Below are 21,139 nucleotides of genomic sequence, written 5' to 3' on the forward strand. Positions count from 1 at the left end.
ACAGTCCAGAAATTGCTGGGTATAGAAGCCATAGAGCCAGTTCCGGAGGCAGACTCGGGCCCCGGCAGATACTCGATATATTTTATTATGCCAAAATGAGGCTCATGGGACTGGAGACCAATCTTGGATCTCAAAAGTGGTGAATGCGGTCCTCAAAATCCTGCAGTTCAATATGGAAATGGTCGTGTCGGTGGCACGAGGGGAATTTCTAGCCTTTCTGGATTTGACGGAGGCTTATCTGCATATTCCCATTTTTCCAGAGCACAGGAGATATTTGAGGATTCCAGTTCATGGCTTTGCCTTTTGGGCTGGCTACAACACCTCAGACCTTCACCAAGATGGTGGTGGTCACAGCCCACCTGCGACAAATGGACTTGAATGCCCATTCTGACCTGGACGATTGGCTCATCAGAGTCCAGTTCAAATCCAGAGGACACCAAGCAGTTCACCAGAGTAGACGTGGCAGCCAAGCAATACTACTCATTTGGATTTTTGATTGTGGTGGCAGGCTCATCTTGTCCCACCCTAAACTTGAGGGACTGCTCCATTACATCCCACAGGTTCAGGAATAGAGTGCATGCCATACTAGAAGGAAAGATTAGATGCTTGCCTCCATAATCTTCTTTCTAGTAGGTATACACTCTATTCCTGAAGCACACTCTGTCAGCTGTGAATTTGCCTGCTTCCTGCCTCAATAAGACCTAATAATTCTTATTCGTTTGGTCCAGCCTTGACAATAATAAAGGCAGTGGCTACCCGGTTATACATATCTCCCACACTCTTAGTGCAGGTTGTGCTCAAGTTGGTGAGTTGGGTCTTTTTCACCTTATGTATTGCAAGTGTTTGAATTTGGTTATCTGTTGTATGTTTGCTGATATGTTTCATGATATGAGCAGAACAGGCATGTTTCTCGAGAGAGTCCGTACCAGCCCAGAGGTAAGGAAGGAGAAGTGAAAAAGAATGCAAATGAAGCTCCTTTCAAGATTTCTCGTGAGAAGTTGACTACCTACAGGTTCAGGAATAGAGTGTATGTCTACTAGAAAGAAGATTGAGGTAAGAACTTAATCTTTCCTTAGCTTACTGAGCAAGAAATTGTTTTATTAATGTGTATTTCCTGTTAAGAAAATTATCTTAATTGGAAGCAGAATTTTGCCTCCCTATATGGAAAAACAGTGGGAAAAATATAATTTGTTATGTATCATAACTGTTGGTATTTTGACTTTCCTTAGGAAGAAGAGGAGGAGAAGGAGGAAGAAGAAGAGGAGGAGGAGGAGGAGGAGGAAGAAGATGGTGATCTGTCGAAATATAATCTTGATGCCAGTGAAGATGAAGATGACAAAAAAAAAAAGAAACCCAACAGGAGCAGCAGATCTAAGTCACGATCTTCCCACTCTCGATCGTCATCACATACATCCTCTCACTCAAGTTCAAGGTCTAGGTCCAGGTAAACGGGTACAGATCAAGGGTAACACCAGGCAAAATGTCAGTATCTACTTAACTTATTTATTCATAACTTTATTGTGTTATTGAAATGATTTTTTTTTTGTTTGTTTCATGAACTATTAAAAATGTACATGTTTCTGTGATTTCCACCTTCTATTTTAAGATTTGTTGTGGTCGTAGATAACAGGATTTCAAGTAATAAATTTTTAACATTTTTCCATTTGTTAAGCTTTAGTGTAGCATTTTACTGTAGCTATGTTGGAATGATTTACCGTATTTTTCGCTCCATTATACGCACTTTTTCCCCTTAAAAAAGTGGGTGGAAATGAGGGTGCATCTTATGGAGCGAATACCCAAAGCGCGCCCCCCCCCCCCATTACCTTATTTTAATGCTGCCACCCTCCCTCGCTGGATGCGGTGCACTTCCTCGCTGAGAGTGGCTCACAAGACTGGCTGACTGCGTGGTCCCCGCTGCTTCCCCCGAGAACTTACAGTTGACGCGGCTGCCTCCTTTTCTGTTTTCTTGCCGCATAGCGGTACACCAGGCTACCTGCCAGTTCCCACGCCATTTCCCGCGGGAACTGATGCGGGAGCAAGCAGGCAACCTGTTGCACCGCTATGCCGCAAGAGAACAGAAAAGGAGGCAGCCGCGTCAACTGTCAGTTCTCGGGGGGAAGCAGCGGGGACCAGGTAGTCAGCCAGTCTTGTGCACCACTCTCAACGAGAGAGGGCACCGCGTCCAGCAAAGGAGGGACCAGAAGTTAAAAAAAAAAAATGTACGCATGCGAATGGGGGGGGCAGGGCCTGCCCTGCCAAATTAAATATAGGGAGGGAGAGGCCGGGGCCTGCCTGCTGCTTGTCTGGGGGATAAGGAGGGAGAGGCCGGGGCCTGGCTGCTGCCCTGCCGAATTAAAAATAGGGAGGGAGGAGGGAGAGTTTGGGGCCTGCCTCCTGCCTACCGGGGGGGAGGGGGAGGAGAGGCCTGTCCGCCCGCCCTGACCCTACCTGCCACTAAGCCTGCCTGACCTGTGCCCTGTCCTGGCCTACCACTAGACCACCAGAGGGAGGGAGACAGGGTACAGAGTCTGGCTGGGAGGGGGGAACAGGGTGCAGAGCTTGGCAAGGAGTGTGGGGTTGGGTGCAGAGCCTGGCAGAGAGAATTTGGTTCAGAATGGTTTTTTTCTTGTTTTCCTCCTCTAAATTTAGGGTGTATCTTATGATCAGGTGCATCTAATGGAGCGAAAAATACGGTATATTGCTGGTAGATAAATATTTTATGATTTGCCTTGGTTTAGAATTTAGGCACGTTAGGTACATTCTTCCTTCTCCAGGACTTTGCAAACTAGTGTTGTTCATTGCAAGGCTCCAGGGGCCAGTAGTGACACCCATCAACCCTAAGTGTGATCCTCTGACTTTCCACAGTATATAATTCCTCCCCCTCCCCCACACCTTTTCCTCAGACTTGCTGCTGGCATACCTCCACAGAGCTCTTGGTGAATTAGAGCTAGGTACAGCCCAAAATCCATTCTGATCTCTCAAGGCTGGGAAAACACAATGTAGTTCAAACTCACTGTGTGCTGGAAATAAATAGAACAGCTGTTCAAAAATTGTCACAACAAGCCTCCAGAGAAAGTATAATGGGAAATTTAAAAGAAAAGAAACTGGAGGGGGTGGAGAACTAGCTTGTAGAGGATGGGGGTAGAGATATGATCATGAAGTTTCACAGGGTATCTGCTTCTACGTCTGATTCTTTGCTCTTGCATTGAAATTTTTTTGACAAACTGGCCCCTGCTTGAAAAATAGCAAAGATCTGACACACAGCCTCTGCTGTGTCCTGTCACTAAGCCTATGCTCTGTAAGCTACTCTATCATTGAGTTTTAACTAGGAACCAATAGTGCACAGACCTCTGTTAGAATTAATAGATCTGTATACAACCCATGTTAAAATACCACTTTTAAAGCAAGCATACATTTTGCTTTGTAGTCATTTTAAAATTGTATCATAGATTTCTGATGGTTGAGTGTTTTTATTGTATTTATATACAAAAAGAAAAAGGGCAATAATGTACCCAATACAGAACATTAAACAGAACACTGGAACTTAAGACAATGTGGATATAGTGAAGTCATAATGGACATGAAATGACAGTTTTGACCATTTAGCTTTAGTTTTAGACCATGAAATAGACTTCTTGACAATATATATTTCAAATCTATAGGTTGTATATACTAAATTCCACCATTGGTAGTGAACTTTAGTTAAGTCCTTCCATGGATTTAAGATGATAAAGTATCCAGAGGAGAGCTGATTTAGATCAAAAACATATGAAGCAAAGCACAACATAACATGCTTATAAGTGATTCCACATGAATATACAAATTATACATACAAAAGATCAAACATCTTTCTGATAAGTTTGAATGTGAATACAATTGTATAACATGTTTCAGAGAATCTAGCTCTTCTTTTTTTCACAGGACCAACAGTTAGAAGACATTGAGAGGGTTATATGGTGGGACTAAGAGGTCCATCAGGATCTGTGGTCAAGATAATAACATAGAGTTATGGAAGCTGATCTGGATGAAGTGAAAGTTATAAGTTCAATCTTTCTCTTGAAAGGAATAATTCAGATCTTTTCCCAACATTTTTTAAACCAATTATATGTTTACAAGCCAGTGATGACTAATTTATACATATGAGAAGCTGAATGATCTAGTGAACTGTTTACAATAAAAAAAAAGCAGAGAAGTTTTTAAAAAATCTGTAATAACTATACCTGCATTTTTATTTTGTAAATCTTTATTGGCAAAGCACAGTTGACCAGAGAGCATAGATTACAACTGCACATCCTATAATAACACATCTATAGTAAAAAGCTCCCAACCATTGCTCTAAAACATTGCTATCACGTTTACAACTAGTTCAAAATGCAGCAGTAAGGGGGTGGTCCAAGATGGCGGCAGTTCAGTGAACACGCTCGACTTGGACCCTGAAGCGTTCGGCTGGATCCCTTGGCCACTAGAACCTCCTCATCTGCTCAGCGGTCCATTAGAGAATTTGTTTTCGCTGCGATCCCGCAGTCACCCAGAGGCCAGTCTGCTATATCTTCGGCAAGAGGAGACACTGAGGACATGGACTTTAACATCTCTTTGTCTCCTCTGGTGTCGGTTCCTCCGCCTTGCCCTGCTCATACCACAACTCAGCTGGTGGATTCTGGTGAGGGAGACTCGGCTGGGGAAACCCCAATCCAAGGGGCTGTAGTTGCGAGAGTTGGAGAGGAGCAGAGAGAGCTGAGAGTGATAGTAGCTTGAAAGACCGAAGGCAATAACACTGGAGAGCATATGAGAAGCTCTCCAGAGATTTAACTCTTCAGTTTCCAGGTCCTCTAATGAAATTTCAACCTTAGTAAGTACTGTATCTGCTCTGGGGGAGAAATTAGAGGGGACTAGAGATGAGTTTACCTTACAGATGAAGAAGCTTACAGACAGAACGGATAAAATGCAAGAAGTAATGGCTGGATTAATTAAGGAAAAAATTATCCTCAATAAAAAGATTGAACAGCTAGAGAACTATAACCGTAGATTAAATCTGAGACTTTAAAATTTTCCTAAATCTCTGAGTGACTGCTATTAAATTGCTTAGAAAATATTTGATTGAAGTTCTAAGTTTTTCCTCTGAAAATATTCCCCCAATTACTACCTTCCTGGGAAAAAAGAAATGAGAGCCACTTCAGAGAATATACAAAAGAATTCAGAAGAACCACCTTTGAATATCACAGATATACTAGAATCAACTATTACAGAAGATTCCGAAAGAGCGACTCTATTGGTGTCCTTTGTTTTTGGAACATGATGTTAATAGTATTATTAGGTTGTTTTTCTGTAATTCTCAGAAATTGTTCTACGGTAAAAAAAAATCTTAATATTTCCAGATGTGACTAAATAAACTCAGGATCGTTGGAAATTATTTCTTGCAATGAGACCAGATATGATTTCTTTGGGCGCCTCGTTCTTGTTGTCCTATCCGTGCAAGTGTTTGATATAATATTTAGGATTAAAATATGTTTTCTTTACCCCAGAATAGTTAAGAGCATTTATAGAGATGAAGAGGCTGGCAATTGGAAATGTTTAGTGTTCGGGACTAGTAAAATATGTTGACGGGAATTGTCTGTTAAGCCATTTCTATATTAGAACTATCTTTACAATTTGATTATCCTGATTAAGATTACCTAGGTCCTCCTCCCTCAACTTCATTATTGGGGTCTAAGGAAGATTTATTTGTTTTCTTACCAGTTTCTATTTTGCCTTTTGTTTACTTCTGTATTTCCTTAACAAGAGTTGATCTTGTATTTCATTTAAAAATGTTATAAAAAAAAAAAAAGCTCCCAACCAAAGATATAAAAGCATAACACTATTCTTTCCCCACCCCCCATAAAGATATAAACAGGAACCCCTCACTTAAAACACACCACTAGTATTTAGTTGGAGGGGTTTTATTCATAAAGATAGGGTTAGTAGCATCCAAGCCTCTGATAATAATAATTTTATTTTTCTATACCGCCACAATCTTATGACTTCTAGGCGGTTTACACTGAAGAGAACTGGACAGTCAGCGAATTACAGAATACAAATAGCAAAAATACAACATATTTCTCAAAAGTTATCAGTATAGAGTTATTAGTTTTAAAATGGTTTCTGATTAGGAGATATACCTATATAGCAACGAAAGGGGTCTAGGCCCTTCCCCAGGGCAAGCCACACATTTTCCCAGTGTTCAGAATTCACAGGGTTTACAGCTAACCAATCCTTGGAGGAAAGAAAATGCTGCAGCTAAAGATAAGGATAATAGTCAATCTCCCCAAAAGAATGACATTCGTGCATCTTTTGAAAATCCCCACTATCCCACCTTTCCAAAAAAATGTCAAAACTACTAAACCCTTGCTCTGCCCATCTCTTAAAAACTGGGTGTTCATACCCTCATGAAAGTTTCAAGTTTATTAAATTTTAATATACTGACCATCGAGACATCTGGCCGGTTTACAATGTTAAAATAGTAATTAAAAAGTAAAATAAATTTTTTAAAAAAGGAGGGGAAGTGTGGGCATTTATTAGACAAGTTACAGGTACAAACATGCGCTTGAGGATAAAAGGGAGAGGATAAAAGGGCTCATTGCCAATTCCCGCCACTAAAGAAACCTTCCTGCTCCAAGCTTCTTCCGCAAGAAGCTCCGAATCTGTACTAAACATTGCATAAAGGGGTTATACAAATATATTGCAATGTATTTTAGCTGGAGAGAGGTCCATAACAGATGAGAGAGTAGCATAGAAGGATAATGTCTGTGCTCCAGTCAAATATAAGTCTTATCTACCCTAAACTGCCAATCCAGCAAAAAGCGTAGTTGTTCTTCCCAGTAGTACCACATTATATTGGGAACTGCCCTTCCCCCTGCTTGATTGCTAATAAGCACTTCTGATGAGAGTCTAGGATGTTTTCCATTCCATATAAAGGTAGAGAAAGTTCGTTGAATTTGTTGCAGTATCTTATGTGGAATCTTATTCAGCAGAACCTGGAATAAAAATAGGTGTGGTAATATATTCATTTTAATAATTGATATCTGGCTTTACCAGGAAAGTCATAGATCTTTCCATCGAGAGAGCTCTCTGTAAATTTGGTGCACAAGATTGGAATAATTGCATGCATATAGCCTCATAAGATCACGGGATAATTGTACACCTAGGTAACAAATTACTCCTGGTGCCAATTTAAAAGGAAAAAATCTCTCTCTCTCTCCTCTCTTTCCATGCATGGTGTTCAAATCAGCACTTAACTTCTCATTCAAACCCACCTTGTGCAATAACTGCCATAGGAAGGCCCCGCATACCCTATCAAACACTTTCAGCATCAATTGCTAGCAACACTGCCCTTGTCTGGGTGCACTTGGCCTCCCATACTAAGTGTAAGGTCGACTGAACATTATCACCCACCCACCCCCCTTCTACAAATAAAGCTCGGTTGAACATTATGAATTAAGCCCGGTAATAGCTTCGCCAGATGATCAGCCAGTGTCTTTGTAATAATCTTAATGTCAATATTTAATAGGGAGATTGGGTGGTAAGAACTGCACCCCGTTGTCTTTTACCTGGCTTCAAGAGAACAGAGATGCCAGCTTCCCTCATAGGAACATCCCCAAGATCAATGCCCCACACATTCTTGAATATTTTTTGAATAATCTATTACTTGTGTAGCTTCCCTCATAAGACATAAGTTCGCCCTCCAATAGACCATTAACTATCCTCTGCAAGAAACTCCCCAACTCTGAGGCAAACCTTTTATAAAAGGGTCCCAAAAAGTCATCCAGGCCCGGGGTCTTATCAGGTTTCAATCTTTTTTTTTTTTAATTCTTTATTCATTTTTAAACTTTCATCAAGTGTACAGAAATTCATAATAAACACAATTAATTTAATCACTTGAACATCTTATCATTATAACCTATAAATACAAATGTAACCCCCCACCCTCCCTCAAAGCCCATAAATCATTATAAGATCATATACTTGAAACCCTCCCCCCACCCAATACTAAGTGGTGTATAATTAATAGAAAAATGGCATTTAATCATGACAAAAAGATGTTAATGGCTCCCATATTTTAATAAAATTTTTATAATTTCCCTTCTGTACCGCTAATGATCTTTCCATTCTATATATGTGACATAATGAATTCCACCAAAAATTAAAATTAAGGCTCCTATAATCTTTCCAATTATTAGTAATATGTTGGATGGCAACTTCCGTCATAATCATTAAAAGTTTATTATTAGATGATGATATCTGACTCTTTTTTCTCATAGACATTCCAAATATCACAGTATCATAAGATATCGCTACATGGTTTTCCAATAAACAATTTACTTGATCCCAGATTGAGTACCAAAAGGCTAAGATATGGGGACAAGAAAACAAAAGATGATCCAAAGTCCCTACATCCAGATTACAATGCCAGCATCTATTAGACAAGGAACTATTTAATTTTTGTAATCTAACTGGGGTCCAAAAAGCTCTATGTAACAAAAAAAAACAAGTTTGTCTCATAGACACTGACATTGTACATCTCATTCTCCAAGACCAAATTTGTGGCCATTGAGATGCTGAAATCTGATGCTTAATCTCAATGCTTCAAATATCCCTAAGACCATTTTTAGGTTTTTTTTTTAATCAAATCACTAATCGTTTTATACCATTGCGCGGCCTGGTGACCCAGAAAATCCGCCTGAAAACATAAAAATTCCATACTGAACTGAGTATTAAGAGGTTTCAATCTTTTAATAGTAGCAAAACATTTTGCTTCTGTAATGGGAGAATCAAGCCACGCCATCTCGGCTTCAGACAGTTTTGGAAGTTGGATTTTAGAGAGATACTATGTTTATCAGATCCCCCAGAGGGTTTCTGCCTATATAAGGTGGAGTAATATTCCCCCCCCCCCCCAAAAAAAAAAAAAAAAAATATGAAGATTGATGTCCAAATCGGTATACAATATTTTATCCCCCACCCCCTTTATCTTCTGAATATTCCTAGCTCTAGTACATGCATTCAGACACCTAGCTAACATAGAACTTGATTGACTTTTAAACTTGAAGAATTTCTGTTGCAACTTCTGGTGTGCAAAATCCACCTCCATTATTTGTATTTGTGTGAGTTCTGCCCTTGTGTGTTGAAGTAATTTCCAAGTTTGGGATTCCAATCTTCTTTGTTTTTTAGCTAGCACCAGAAGTTTTTCCCAAAGTTCTAAAGAAATCCAAGCTCTCAACCACTTTTTCCATGCCCTCCACTTAATCAACCCCCCCTTAGGACCGCCTTTAGGGTGTCCCATAAAATAGCATCATTCACCTCTCCATTATCATTAAGTTGCATATATGTCCGAATATTACATACAACGTCATCCAATATCTCTTTATTGTGCAGCAAGAATTCAGTAAGCTGCCAAAACCCTGGGTCTTTAGGGCCCACTAAACCAGAGTATCGGACTCACATCAGGACATGGTCTGATATATGAATAGTTTCAATATCCACAGCTAAAACCTGTCCCCAAATATTACAATGGGACCATATAGCATTTATCCTTTTATGGGGGGTGTTGAGAAGTCTTTTCTGGTTCCATTAAGGAGCCTCCAAGTATCAAGTAACTTGAGCTGCCTCATAATGTCCATCAGGGCTTTCCTATGCGATTTACTCTTCTTCTTCTACTACTACTACTCCTTTGGAGTGAGCCAAGCAAGCGTTCACCACTATATTAAGATCACTATCCAAAATTTTCCTACCCCTCACAAAGGTAGTTAACTTGCCTTGCAAACACTTGTAGAATTTATCCTGTCCTGTATTTGGGGCGTAGAGGTAATCAACTTGAGTTCCTTGCCCTGACATTGATTTGTTAAGGCAAACACTGTCTCTCTATGTCTTTAAATTGAGCCTGAATGTCAAATCCCACCCCTCTGTGAAAAAGAATTGTCACCCCACCCATATGAGTAATACCCTGATGTTGATGCACCAATATCTCTTCAAATTTTTATGTTCTAACAAGTGGGCATCACATCTGCATAAGTGGGTTTCCTGCAACATAATGATGCCCCATTGAAGCCACAGTAATTCCTTATCAGAAGTGATGCGTCGGAAGAAAGGCCCTGCCGGGGCTGGCCACAAGCAGTCTGTTTTGAGGCTGCCTCCTTCTGACTGAATGTGTTCGGGTAAGGAAAGCTTTGCGGCTCAGTACCACCACCTGCCACTAAGGGGCGTTGCGGCTCATGACTGCTGCCTTTCTGGTGCTTTGGAGTGGGAGGGAGGGGGGTTCCTCTCTCAGCTGCTTGGGTGCTTGAGGGAGGGAGGGGGGATTTGCGGTTTAGAGCATGTCGCGCTGATGCTTTGGGTCGGGAGGGAGTGGAGTTTGAGGCTCAGTACTGCTACCACTTGTAGTTCTTTGGGGCTTGAGGGAGGAAGGGGAGTTTGCGGTTCAGGACCTCTGCCATTGGTGCTTCGGCTCTATCTTTTTTTTTTTTTTTTTTTTTTTTTTATTTAATTTTATTTTTTCCACTGGTGATTATTTTTGCTGGTTGGTTGAAAGTGCCAGTTAACCGAGACCCAGTTAATTGAGATTCTACTGTACCAACTCTGCAACGCCTGCGACTCAAATTTAGATACAATACTATTCTGAGTCAATTTGCCTTTGTTACTCATTTCAAGAAAAGCTCAGTATACTATGTTTGTGCAAACAAGGCAGGTACATTTTGGCTTCATACCTTAAAGGCTGATGCACCAAACAAAGGATTACTACAATTAAATGCCCCTCTGGCTCCTTACTCACCTCCTGTTCAGATATTCTGGTTTTCATCAAGTCATTTACATAAATTTATATAGTTCAGAATCTGATGCAACCAAAAAGGAGATGTTCAAATTTCTTGATTCCATCAATTTACCAGATTTGTAATGTTTAACATTGCAAAGGAATTTTTTTGCTTTTATTGTCTCTTACTCAAGAACTATATTACTTTAAATACTATTCATGTTTGATTTTAGAAATTGTAACATATTTCTGAAATGCAGACCCACGAGAAACAGAATATTTTGATTTCTATTTGTTTTTTGGTTTAGTGTTAAAAGGCAATCATGCATAAATATAATTTCCCAAATGTAACCTTCATAGCATTGATTGCGCTGAAATTTAAATTTTAAATATTAAGGAGGAAAAGCTTCAGAATTGCTATAAGCACTGTTATTGTTATAGTGCTTACTCATTCAGTCAAAAGCACAATAAAACTCCTTCAAAAGGCAGCTACCACCCCTGTTAAACAATTTTTATGATGCATTTGTTTTACCTCTTATCTATTTCCTTTTAGGCTTCTAAGTATAGTGGACCCAATATTCAAAGGTAGTTACCTGGTTAGCAGCACCTACTACCCAGATGACTTTTCTAGCAGAGGCTATCCAGGGATTTCAGAGGCATTATCTGAATAATTGCTGAGATCATTGCTGACTACTCTGGTGCTATCTGGAAGTTTTGGGGCAGTCTTGAGGTAGAATGTGAGCAGAACTGAGGGTTATCAAGAAACCAGGGATATTCGGCTCCAACGTCCAGATAATAATTTGGATATCTTGGATGAAAAAATACCTGAATATTTGAGTAAATGCTTCACTACCATGATTAGTGTTTAAAAGAAAAATCAACCACATTGTTTAAATATTTACTCAAGTGTCCTTAATTCATATTTTTTAAGACTAAATAATTTTGTTCTTCCTTAAGGTGATCATGATTAAGACTATTTACTCCGTGTCCTTGCTAAACATATCTGAGATGGCCTCTAGAACTGCAGAATTGGTTTCTACAGAAGAACCTAACATAATTTGAGAAACTTTTAATTTTATTCTTATTTAATTTAAGGCCTCTTTTACAAAGTCACAATAGCAATGCTGGTGCAGTAAATGAACCAAAGCCCTTTCAATTTCTATGGGTTTTGGTGCATTTGCTGCAGCAGGCTTGCTACTGCAGCTTTATAAAAGGGGTCCTTAGTTATATAAATGTTAATGTGGAAGAAGAAGCAGTTTATATGAAATGTTAACCGCTTAGACAACCTTGATAGGCGGTATTTAAAAACCTAATAAACTTGAAACTTGTTAAAAATGAGCAGATTGTTTAGCAAATTTTGCATATACAGAATTACCAAATGGGATACTAATCCAGTTATCTCATGCTAATCTTGTAGCAGAAACAATTGATTTAATTTTTTTTATTAGTACATTTTTTTTCTTTATAGAAAGATGCTTTGAAAAAATATATTTTGCAAATGCCAATTCTTTTTACTCGTCCAAAGTATTGTTTAGTGTTTGTAACAGCAAACTATCCAGTCACAACACAAAGTACATGCATCATCTTGCCTTTAGGAGAAACAATATACATTTCCATTTCTGTTATTTCCCTTCCAGCTGCCATTTACTAGGTGTTCATTCCCAACCCGCAATTCGGGAGTTACAGAAATCCAACACTTTTCTAAGCACATGCTCCACCCCCCTTAGCCTGAGAGCTAGAAAATATATCCAATTACAATTTCTGCAAGCAATCTATGCAGCAGTCTTTTACAGTTGCTCTGCTTCTTTTTCTTGTTTTTTCGCTTAAAGTTCACTTTCTTGGTGGCTTCAGTGCCTCCCCTGTTGGAGGAAAGTGCGCAGTCCCACAGTGCTGGACTTCTGCTTCTTAGAGAAACTCTGGTGAATATGTGGAGCCAGCCTGCTATGTGCCACCCTTCCTAAACTCAGGGTCCATTCCTCTGGGAGTTTGCTGGCCCACTGACCTTGTCATGGGTTTCAAGCACTGGCTGTATGCGTCTGGAGGGAAACCCACCCGAGTTTCAAGATGCAGGCTGCCTTTCACGCCCCCGACCATGTGGCGAGGATCCACGGAGGCAGAGATCATAGTCTGTGTTGGGCCGACTGGCAGTCCGAAGATCTTCCACTCTGGTCATTTGGAGAAGTTTCTGAGGCAGAAAATCCTCTCTCTCCATTCAACTGTTGTTAAAAATGCTGATAGGCAAGGCACTGCAGAACTATGAGTATACCTTCATTAATTCCTATAGGAACTTCGGGGGTGATTGGGTTGAATGATTTAAAAATAATTTTTCACAGTTTCTTTGGGTATGGTTCAGGTGCCCCACCTCCCCAGACCCCAAATTGCTATTTTTTTATTTTCAGATTTTGTTTATTTTTGCTGTTCTGATGCGAATTCACTGGCAGCGGCCATCTTGGATTTTAAACAATCTTTTTTTCAAAGGTTTATTTCTGCCTCTGTAACCCCTGATTTGCTTAAAACTCATTTGGGATGGACTCCTCAGCCCCTAATTGCTGGATGTGTGCATGGACTTGTACAGGCATGTTATTTGGCTTTGGGACTTAACTAGATATGTTTTCTAGCTTTCAGGCTAAGGGGATAGAGCATGTTTTCAGAAAAGTGTTGGATTTCTGCAACTCGCGGATTATGGATTGGGATTGAACACCTAGCATATGGAATCCTACAGGGACTAATAGTAGATTATCGAAGGTAAAAACCTAATCTTCCATTATAGTTGTTCAGTGTTAGAGCAACAGTAACAAATGTAAACATTTGAAAATCATGATCTGGAATCTGTCAAGTCAGAAAATGACTGATTACATTTTGGAATCCCTGATTGGGATTACAGTTTTAGGATGGAAATCACAAGTCAGTCAATTCCTCTCCTTGAATAAAGACCATGTTTTTATTCATAAGGGCCCTTTTACTAAGCAGCACTAAAAAAAAAAAAAAGCAGTGGCCTGCACTAGCCCCAACACTGATCTTTCTCACATGCTAAGGCTACTTTTAGTACTGCTGATAAATGGCTGATTTTTCCAATAAAGACCATGCACTTATTTTCCCATTAGTGTGTGAGCACTTACCGACCGATTAGCATAGCTGCATTCGCACATAGCAAAATTACTGCAGGATGTCTGAGTGCACCCTGTGATAAGGCATTTTAAGCTGCAGTAAGCATACGTTAGTGCTTACTACAGCTTAGTAAAAGAATCCCTAAAAATGCATATAAAAATCACACCTACTCTTATTGAAATCTACAGTGATAGAATCATTTAGGAGGATAGTTAAGATGTAGTAAAAGCTGAACTTCAGTTTACCTACAGAAGTAACTAACCTGCAGTTGCTCAATACTGTAGGTTAGTCCCTCTCATTGTCTAACTTGGCTCCTGAATTTCATGCTTATATTATAAAATGCTAGTACTTATGCAGGTAACTGTACATTTACATGCATAATTCTAGATGCATGCTTAGTGCATCTTTGTAAATGTCGTACACAGCTTGCTTAGTACTTAAACGCAAGGGAATGTTCACAAAGGAGCATGGGCGGTTCCAGTAGTTATGTAAGTTACAGACTAGTGTAAAGTATGTGCTAAATTGCTGCTTTTAACTGCACACATTTACACCTGGTGTTGACATGGTGTAAGTGGGCACACTTAAATGTAGGCACATAGAGGCCCGCATATGCTAGTATTCTATAACAGAATCTTGGTTCCCTGGCTGCCCTGTAGAATTCATCTAACTTACAGTAGAATTGTCCCCAATATGAAGAATAATGCTTGCAATCAACCTTAGAAGCAATATTATTCATTTCCTGGGAGCACTGAGCATTAGACATGTATACAGTAGCTTGACCCTTAGCAGTAGTATCACAATTCACCACTGTTATTTTGCACCTGTTGGCAGCAAAGAGCAGGAGCAGCTGGGATCTTTGCAGGGATTATGAGAAAGAAGTGGCTTTATAACCTGATACTTCCAAGATACAGTTTATTTCAGGAATGATTTGGCTTGTAGCATTCACCACAAGCTGCATTATTCCATGTACATAATGCTGAGCAGTTTTGCTTGCTTTGCATCTCATTATGTGTTCGGTATGTAATAATAATGTGCAATATAGGGAAAATAATGCACACTAGGGCTGTAATACACCTTAATAATTATCCCCTTTACTTTTAACATATAATTTAGTTGTAGGGCCTTTGCCTAAAAATGGGTCTGTGGCAAATCAAATGTCTTAGCTGTTGACAAATGCAGCATATGGATATGAGTGGTGCATTTACTATCTCACTTAGCCAATTGCAGATGATGATTTCAAAATAATCCGCTAGTCATCTTTTCCATGATGAATCTCATTCCTTTTATGCAATATTTTTTTATATCCTAATTTTTTGTGTTTGTTTTAGGAGTGTGCACTCTTTTGTTAGTCAGTACCCTGTATGCCATGTTCTGTACAGTTAGAGAAGCTTTTGTTTAATATAATCGGAGAAAGTAATATTAATTTTGTCCATACTGGTTTGTGAAGCAAATTATGCCATATACTGTAATATATTTAAGACATTTTATTATACAGCTACATTTACTGATTTACAGTACTAGATTCGAATTATAAAATACAAATATTTTTAACACAATGAAAATTTTATTTTTTGATTATTTAAAAATCACTAAAGATTTTATTCCTGATCTTGATACAACTAAATTAAGTAACATTATTTACAAGAGTTGTGCCTTTTTAAGATCAATTGTGCTGCTATCAGTTGTAGTGGAAAAAAAAATCCCCCATGTTGTTTCAGATCCCGTTCAAGAAGCTCTTCTGGTTCCAGATCAAGATCCCGTTCCAGTTCAAGAGAACATACTAGATCTCGGGGGTCGAAATCAAGGTGAATGGGGTAGTATTCTCTCTACTTTGCAGAGAGAAAAATCTGGCACTAAAAATTAACAGTATCTTCCCTTTTTAGTGTTATCCCTTTGGGGGGAGGGGAGGGAATCAAAAATGCACAATGCTTTTGGGAAGCCATGCTGCCTTGCATTAGTAACTTCTGTGATCCACCGCACAATTGATGCAGTTCCTTTAGTTCTTGCCTGCCGCTGCCTACTTCATTCTGATGTGTGAACAACGCCATGCCTCATAGTTTCATAGGGCTTTCAGGACCTTTGTGGTTCAGTTTTCAGATCACAGCTGGCAGAAGAGGCAGTTTGTAGGTAAGAAATGTTGCTCTCTAGCCCTTCTCTGTACGGGTGATCATACTGTGGTGAGAAAGATGTGATATTAGAGAAAGATGTGATAAAGTATTATTGTGTGTGTGTGTTGTTGTTGTACTCCGCCTTGAAAAAGGTGCATTATAAATAAACAAACCATAATTATGTCAAGAGAGTGGGAGAGACGACATGGTTGCTGCTTAGGGGAGGGGGTTGTGATACATGAACTGATGCCTTTGTCCTTGCACCCTGCTTAGGTGTGCTCTAAGATTTTATGGGGAAGCCTGAAATAGTACTTGCTGTAGCTAAGTGTAATTAGAATTGCATGTGGAAAATGTTTAATTTCTTAAAGCAGTGATTACGCATCCTTCAGAATCATGTATATCTTAGTTGAATTCAATATGGTTAACAAAATTGAATTGCAAGGTGAAAATATATATAGATTGTTTCTAGGACACTTGTGTAATTTAAACATTTCATAATGCTAATTCTAGGGGAGCACCAGCTAGTTGTCAGATTTTATTAAATATGCACGAGAATTACTATACATTTCTTTCATTACATGCACATTTATCTCATGAATAGTCTTTGTTGGCATCCTGTATCAGGATGCTGATGCTTATCACAGCAGTTATGCAAACAACTTAAATCTTTACAGTTGTTCTAAAGGATTTTTTTTAATTTTTTTTTTTTTAAATCATATTACAAAGATAATTGGCATAACACTTTTATTCCCCCTCTCCCCCTTCTACAAAATCATAGCGTGGATTTAGGCACCAGCCGCATTGGTAACAACTCCAAAGTTCATAGAATTCCTATGAGCATCAGAGATGTTGGCGCAGCAGCTGGCACTAAAAAACACACTACGGTTTTGAAAAAGGGGGGAGGGAGGTTAGTGTAGGAGCATAAATACAAAATGAATATGTTCTTTCTGTTAAGTTATTCCAACAGTAAAGATTTTTTTTTTGGTTTTATAGTTTAATATCATGAAAAAATAGCGCTTCCATAAATTTTTCTATTAGTTGCCTTAAAAGTTGTATTTTCGTCCATTTTAAAGTACAGTGGTGCCTCGCATAACGAACGCCTCGCACAGCGAACGCTGCACACAACGAACTTCATGTCTTGATTCATACAACGAACTTCGTTTCACACAACGAAGTCGCCCGAGCTGCGTTACTCACTGCGCTTAACTGCCCTCTCTCACAGCCCTTTGCCTGGCTCCCTGTGCAGTGGCGGACCGTCGGCTCGCCTCCTTTTATGGAGGGGCCCGGCGCCTACTGCTGATGCGTTGGGGGGGGCGGAGCTACTCTCGCCGCTTCCCCGATGCTAGAAAAAAAAAAAAGAAAAGTTAAGTCCCAGTTTTTGCCGCTGAGACTCTGCCCTCTCTCACTGTATACAGTCGTCCTTTTAAGATAAACTCAATATTTTTTATATACTGTATATCATGGCTTCTAAAAAAAGCAGGAAGGTGATTTCTGTTGAAATGAAACAGGAAATAATTAGAAGGAGTGAATGTGGGGTAAAACAGTGTGACCTCGTCAAAGAGTTTGGCCTCAGCAAGACCACCATTTTCATCATTTTGACAAATTTATCTTTTTTGATGTCATCTTAGCATATTTTATGCTGCAGAACGAATTATTTTTTTTAACATGTATTGTTATGGGAAAACGCGTTTCACATAACGAACTTTTCGCATAACAAACTTGCTCCTGGAACGAATTAAGTTCGTTGTGTGAGGCACCACTGTATTTATCTTTCCTTAGCATCCTCAGGCCAGTTCAGAACCTGCGATTAAGCCTGTCTTCCAGCAGGTGGAGATAAAAAGTAGTGTGTCAGCTTAGGCTCAAAAGGTGCTTTATAAGATGGTACCAGGTGTAAAATATCCAGACTTCCACAAAAAGTTCTAACATAATCCAACATGTTTTGGCAACCCTAGCGCCTGCATCGGGGGCAAATCATATCTTTATTGTGAGTCAGATAATATATTCTATTTAAAAAAATTCAACAACCCATACATTTAACTTGATGAAAGGCTCGGGTAGCTCAGAGACAAAATCGCTGGTGAAGCTGAAGGGAATAGAGGCGAGAGATGCTCGGACCGTGATGATCAGAAGGGGAGGGGCTGCTGGACCGAGCAAAGGGCGCTGAAGGGGAGTGAGAGAGGGAGGGGGAGAGAGGAATAGATGCTGAAGGGAAATGGTTAAGAGAGTGGGGAGCAGAGCTGCATGGAAATGGGTAGGAGAGGGGGAAGCACATCCTTTTCTCAAAATTTTTGTCAAATTAGATCTTGTCATACTCTCATATTATAATCTTTTGTAAACCACATCGAACTAATGGTTATGCGGTCTAGAAATCAGACATAACACGCTGGAAGGAAGTGGAGAGAGAGGGGTGGGAGGAGCAGACGCATGTTAGTGGATAGGAGAGTGATGGGGAGAAGACGCTGAAGGAAAGTGGGGAGGGAAGAGAGAGGGGGAGCACATACTGGATGGAAGGAGGGGATAAAGAAAAAAGGGCACATTCTGAATTGGGGAGACAGATACCAGATCTGAGGGGAAGAAAGGAGGGGAGAGATGCTAAAAACCTCCTGGGGGAGGGAAGGGAAGAAGACCGAGATGCTAGTAATCGACCAACAGCGATTGAATTGCTACCTTTAGTGAATCTGGGCCTTAGTCCCACCAGACTAGTCCAGAAACCCACGCTTTATACACTATATGTCCAGTTATTAAACCATCTAGTGTACTTTTAATATTGTTCTTCCTCGATGGATTCTCAAAGGAGGGAGGGTTCTTGAGTGGACAGACTTGTTGGGCTGTCATACTCTATGTTTCTAACAGCCACGCTCTCTTCAGGTTCAGCGTTCACTTTTCTCTTAACAGTCTGACTTCAAAGATTTTACTGGCATTATGTTATGATGAATATTAGTACAACTCAGGCGAAATGGGGAGAGAAATGGTCCATTGCTTTGCAATTCAGAATACTGAGCATATAAGGCTTCATAGAGACCTCAGTGGATGAAGCACACAGCACTTTTTTTTCTCTCTCTGTTTCCATCAACTGGTCAACAGGCACAGCATGTAGGTTCTGAATCTGGTGGGTTAAAGGAAAGAAAATTAGCAGGTAAGGCCTAATTTCTACTTTTTCCTTTCATCACAGGCACCATTTGCATTTTTCTAGCTGATCCAACGTTTTTGATATAGTAATAGGCAAGGTTAAAGTTCATAAACCCAGGTGGAGATAGAAATTAAGGTCACATTGAATAAATTCAGAGAGTATAATGCCGGCATTATATGCAGATTGCTGCTACAAATAAGAGTGCACACTCCTAATAAAAATAATCTAGACAGGCAAGCAAATATTGAGGGAAATATGAGCTGCTTCTGCTGCTTTTAAAAGCTCAATTGAAAAGGTTCAAGATTTAATTTGGGATTCTCCTAAAATAAACATTCATTGAATAGGACCTATAGCAGATGTATCAGTATCCACATATGTTAGCTAAATCCATAAAGTAAATCATTGTTCTTTTATTATAAAAGGCAATTGTATGTATGTACATGTCTTGTTTGTCAGTGATTGCAGTGGTCTACACTAGTGCTGCCTGATTCAGGGAAACTTTTTCAATTCGATTTGGTCTATTGATTTTTCAATTCGATTCACTTTTCTCACCCAATAGAGCAGTGTTCTTCAGCCTTTTTACACCTATGGACCGGTGGAAATAAAAGAATAATTTTGTGGACCAGCGGTTGAAGAACACTGGACCAAGTTGTAGGCCAGACCACGCCCATCTCCACCCCAGACCCCGCCCCCATAATAGTATTAATTATAACAATTTTCTCCATTCATTTTTCATATATACACACACAGTATAATCTTATTAACACATAATGGTTTACCACAAAATTAAACTACACAAAGCTATATTCCTAAATTTGCCATTGGTGATTATATTTGTTTTTTTTGCAACAATAAAAAAATTGTTTGATCGTAAACTACACAAAGCACACTGTATGCTTCTCAACATTCATTCCTACCAGAAAACAGATAACCTCTTTGCAAATACAGGACCAAAAACTAAAAGTACTAATACACGCATACAAACCCTAAGATGCAAAACTCTGCATGCAGTACAACCTCAGAGAAAAAGAAACAAATGCATTTCTTCCTGAACAGTGCAAAATACAGACAGCAGATGCACATGCCGGCCATGTGGACCGGCAGCAAATTTCTGCGGACCGGCACCGGTCCACGGACCAGTGGTTGAAGAACACTGCAATTGAGCATGTGTTTGGGGGGGGGGGGGGTTTTGTTTGTTTTTTTTCAAACATCCTGGCAGGTTTATTTTGTAACCTATTCACCCACCCCATCTCCCTTTGCCCTCTCCCAGCCCTAAGCCAGCACTGTAGTGTAAACAAAGTAAAAAATATTTTTTTTTCTCTCTCTCTGTTAGGTCCTAGCTCATGCTCACTGTGTAACACCAGCTCTGTTAGGATATACATTTCAAAACTTGACATATTGTAATCACAAAATAGAAAATAAAATTATTTTTTCTACCTTTTATTGTCTTGCCGTTTTATTATTCAAATCATGTTGGTTCCAGGCTCTAGTTTCTGTTTGTCTTCTGTTAACTTACTTGCTGGGGTCTCCTGCCCATTTGTTATTTTCTTCTTTCTCCTTGATCATCTTCCATTTCTGTACCTTCCCTTCCACTGCCATATCCAACATTTCTGTTTCTTTCCCACTGTCTACCATCCAGTATATCTCCCTTCCTCCCCTCCATTATCATGTGCACCATTTCTTTCTCTTCCTGCCCTCTACCCTATCTACCCAGCATTTCTCACTCACCCTTTTCTACCTTTGTTGCATCTCTCCATCTCACCAATTCTTCCCCCACACACACGTGCAGCATCTTTCCATCCTTCCTCTCCCCTCTGCAACAGATGTTAATCCCTCCCTCCCATCCCCCTGTGCAGCAGCCTTGCAATCTTCCTATTCCTCTGTGCAGCTCCTCCTGACGATTTCCCTCCCCTTTCAGGCCTAATAAAGTAGCAGGAGCAGCAGTAGTGGTGGCAGAGGCATCATGGTGAATAGACATCTTGCAGCCTGGCTGCCAGGGCTTCTCTCTGCCATGTC

General features: G+C 39.8%; 1 protein-coding gene across 5 annotated transcripts in view; it reads left to right on the forward strand.

The window, feature by feature from the left end:
* ZRANB2 (zinc finger RANBP2-type containing 2) overlaps positions 1 to 21,139 on the forward strand; it is a 90,464-nt gene that overhangs the window by 60,647 nt on the left and 8,678 nt on the right. For 4 of the 5 annotated variants that reach the window (XM_033917124.1, XM_033917120.1, XM_033917123.1 and 1 more), the window contains 2 exons: positions 1,230 to 1,444; positions 15,604 to 15,690. In XM_033917124.1, the coding sequence (XP_033773015.1) occupies positions 1,230 to 1,444; positions 15,604 to 15,690 (302 nt within the window). The remainder of the gene's footprint in view (positions 1 to 1,229; positions 1,445 to 15,603; positions 15,691 to 21,139) is intronic. The other variant, XM_033917121.1, reaches the window with a different exon arrangement.

The sequence above is a fragment of the Geotrypetes seraphini genome, chromosome 12, assembly GCF_902459505.1.
Source record: "Geotrypetes seraphini chromosome 12, aGeoSer1.1, whole genome shotgun sequence".
In the NCBI taxonomy this organism is placed as follows: Eukaryota; Metazoa; Chordata; class Amphibia; order Gymnophiona; family Dermophiidae; genus Geotrypetes; species Geotrypetes seraphini.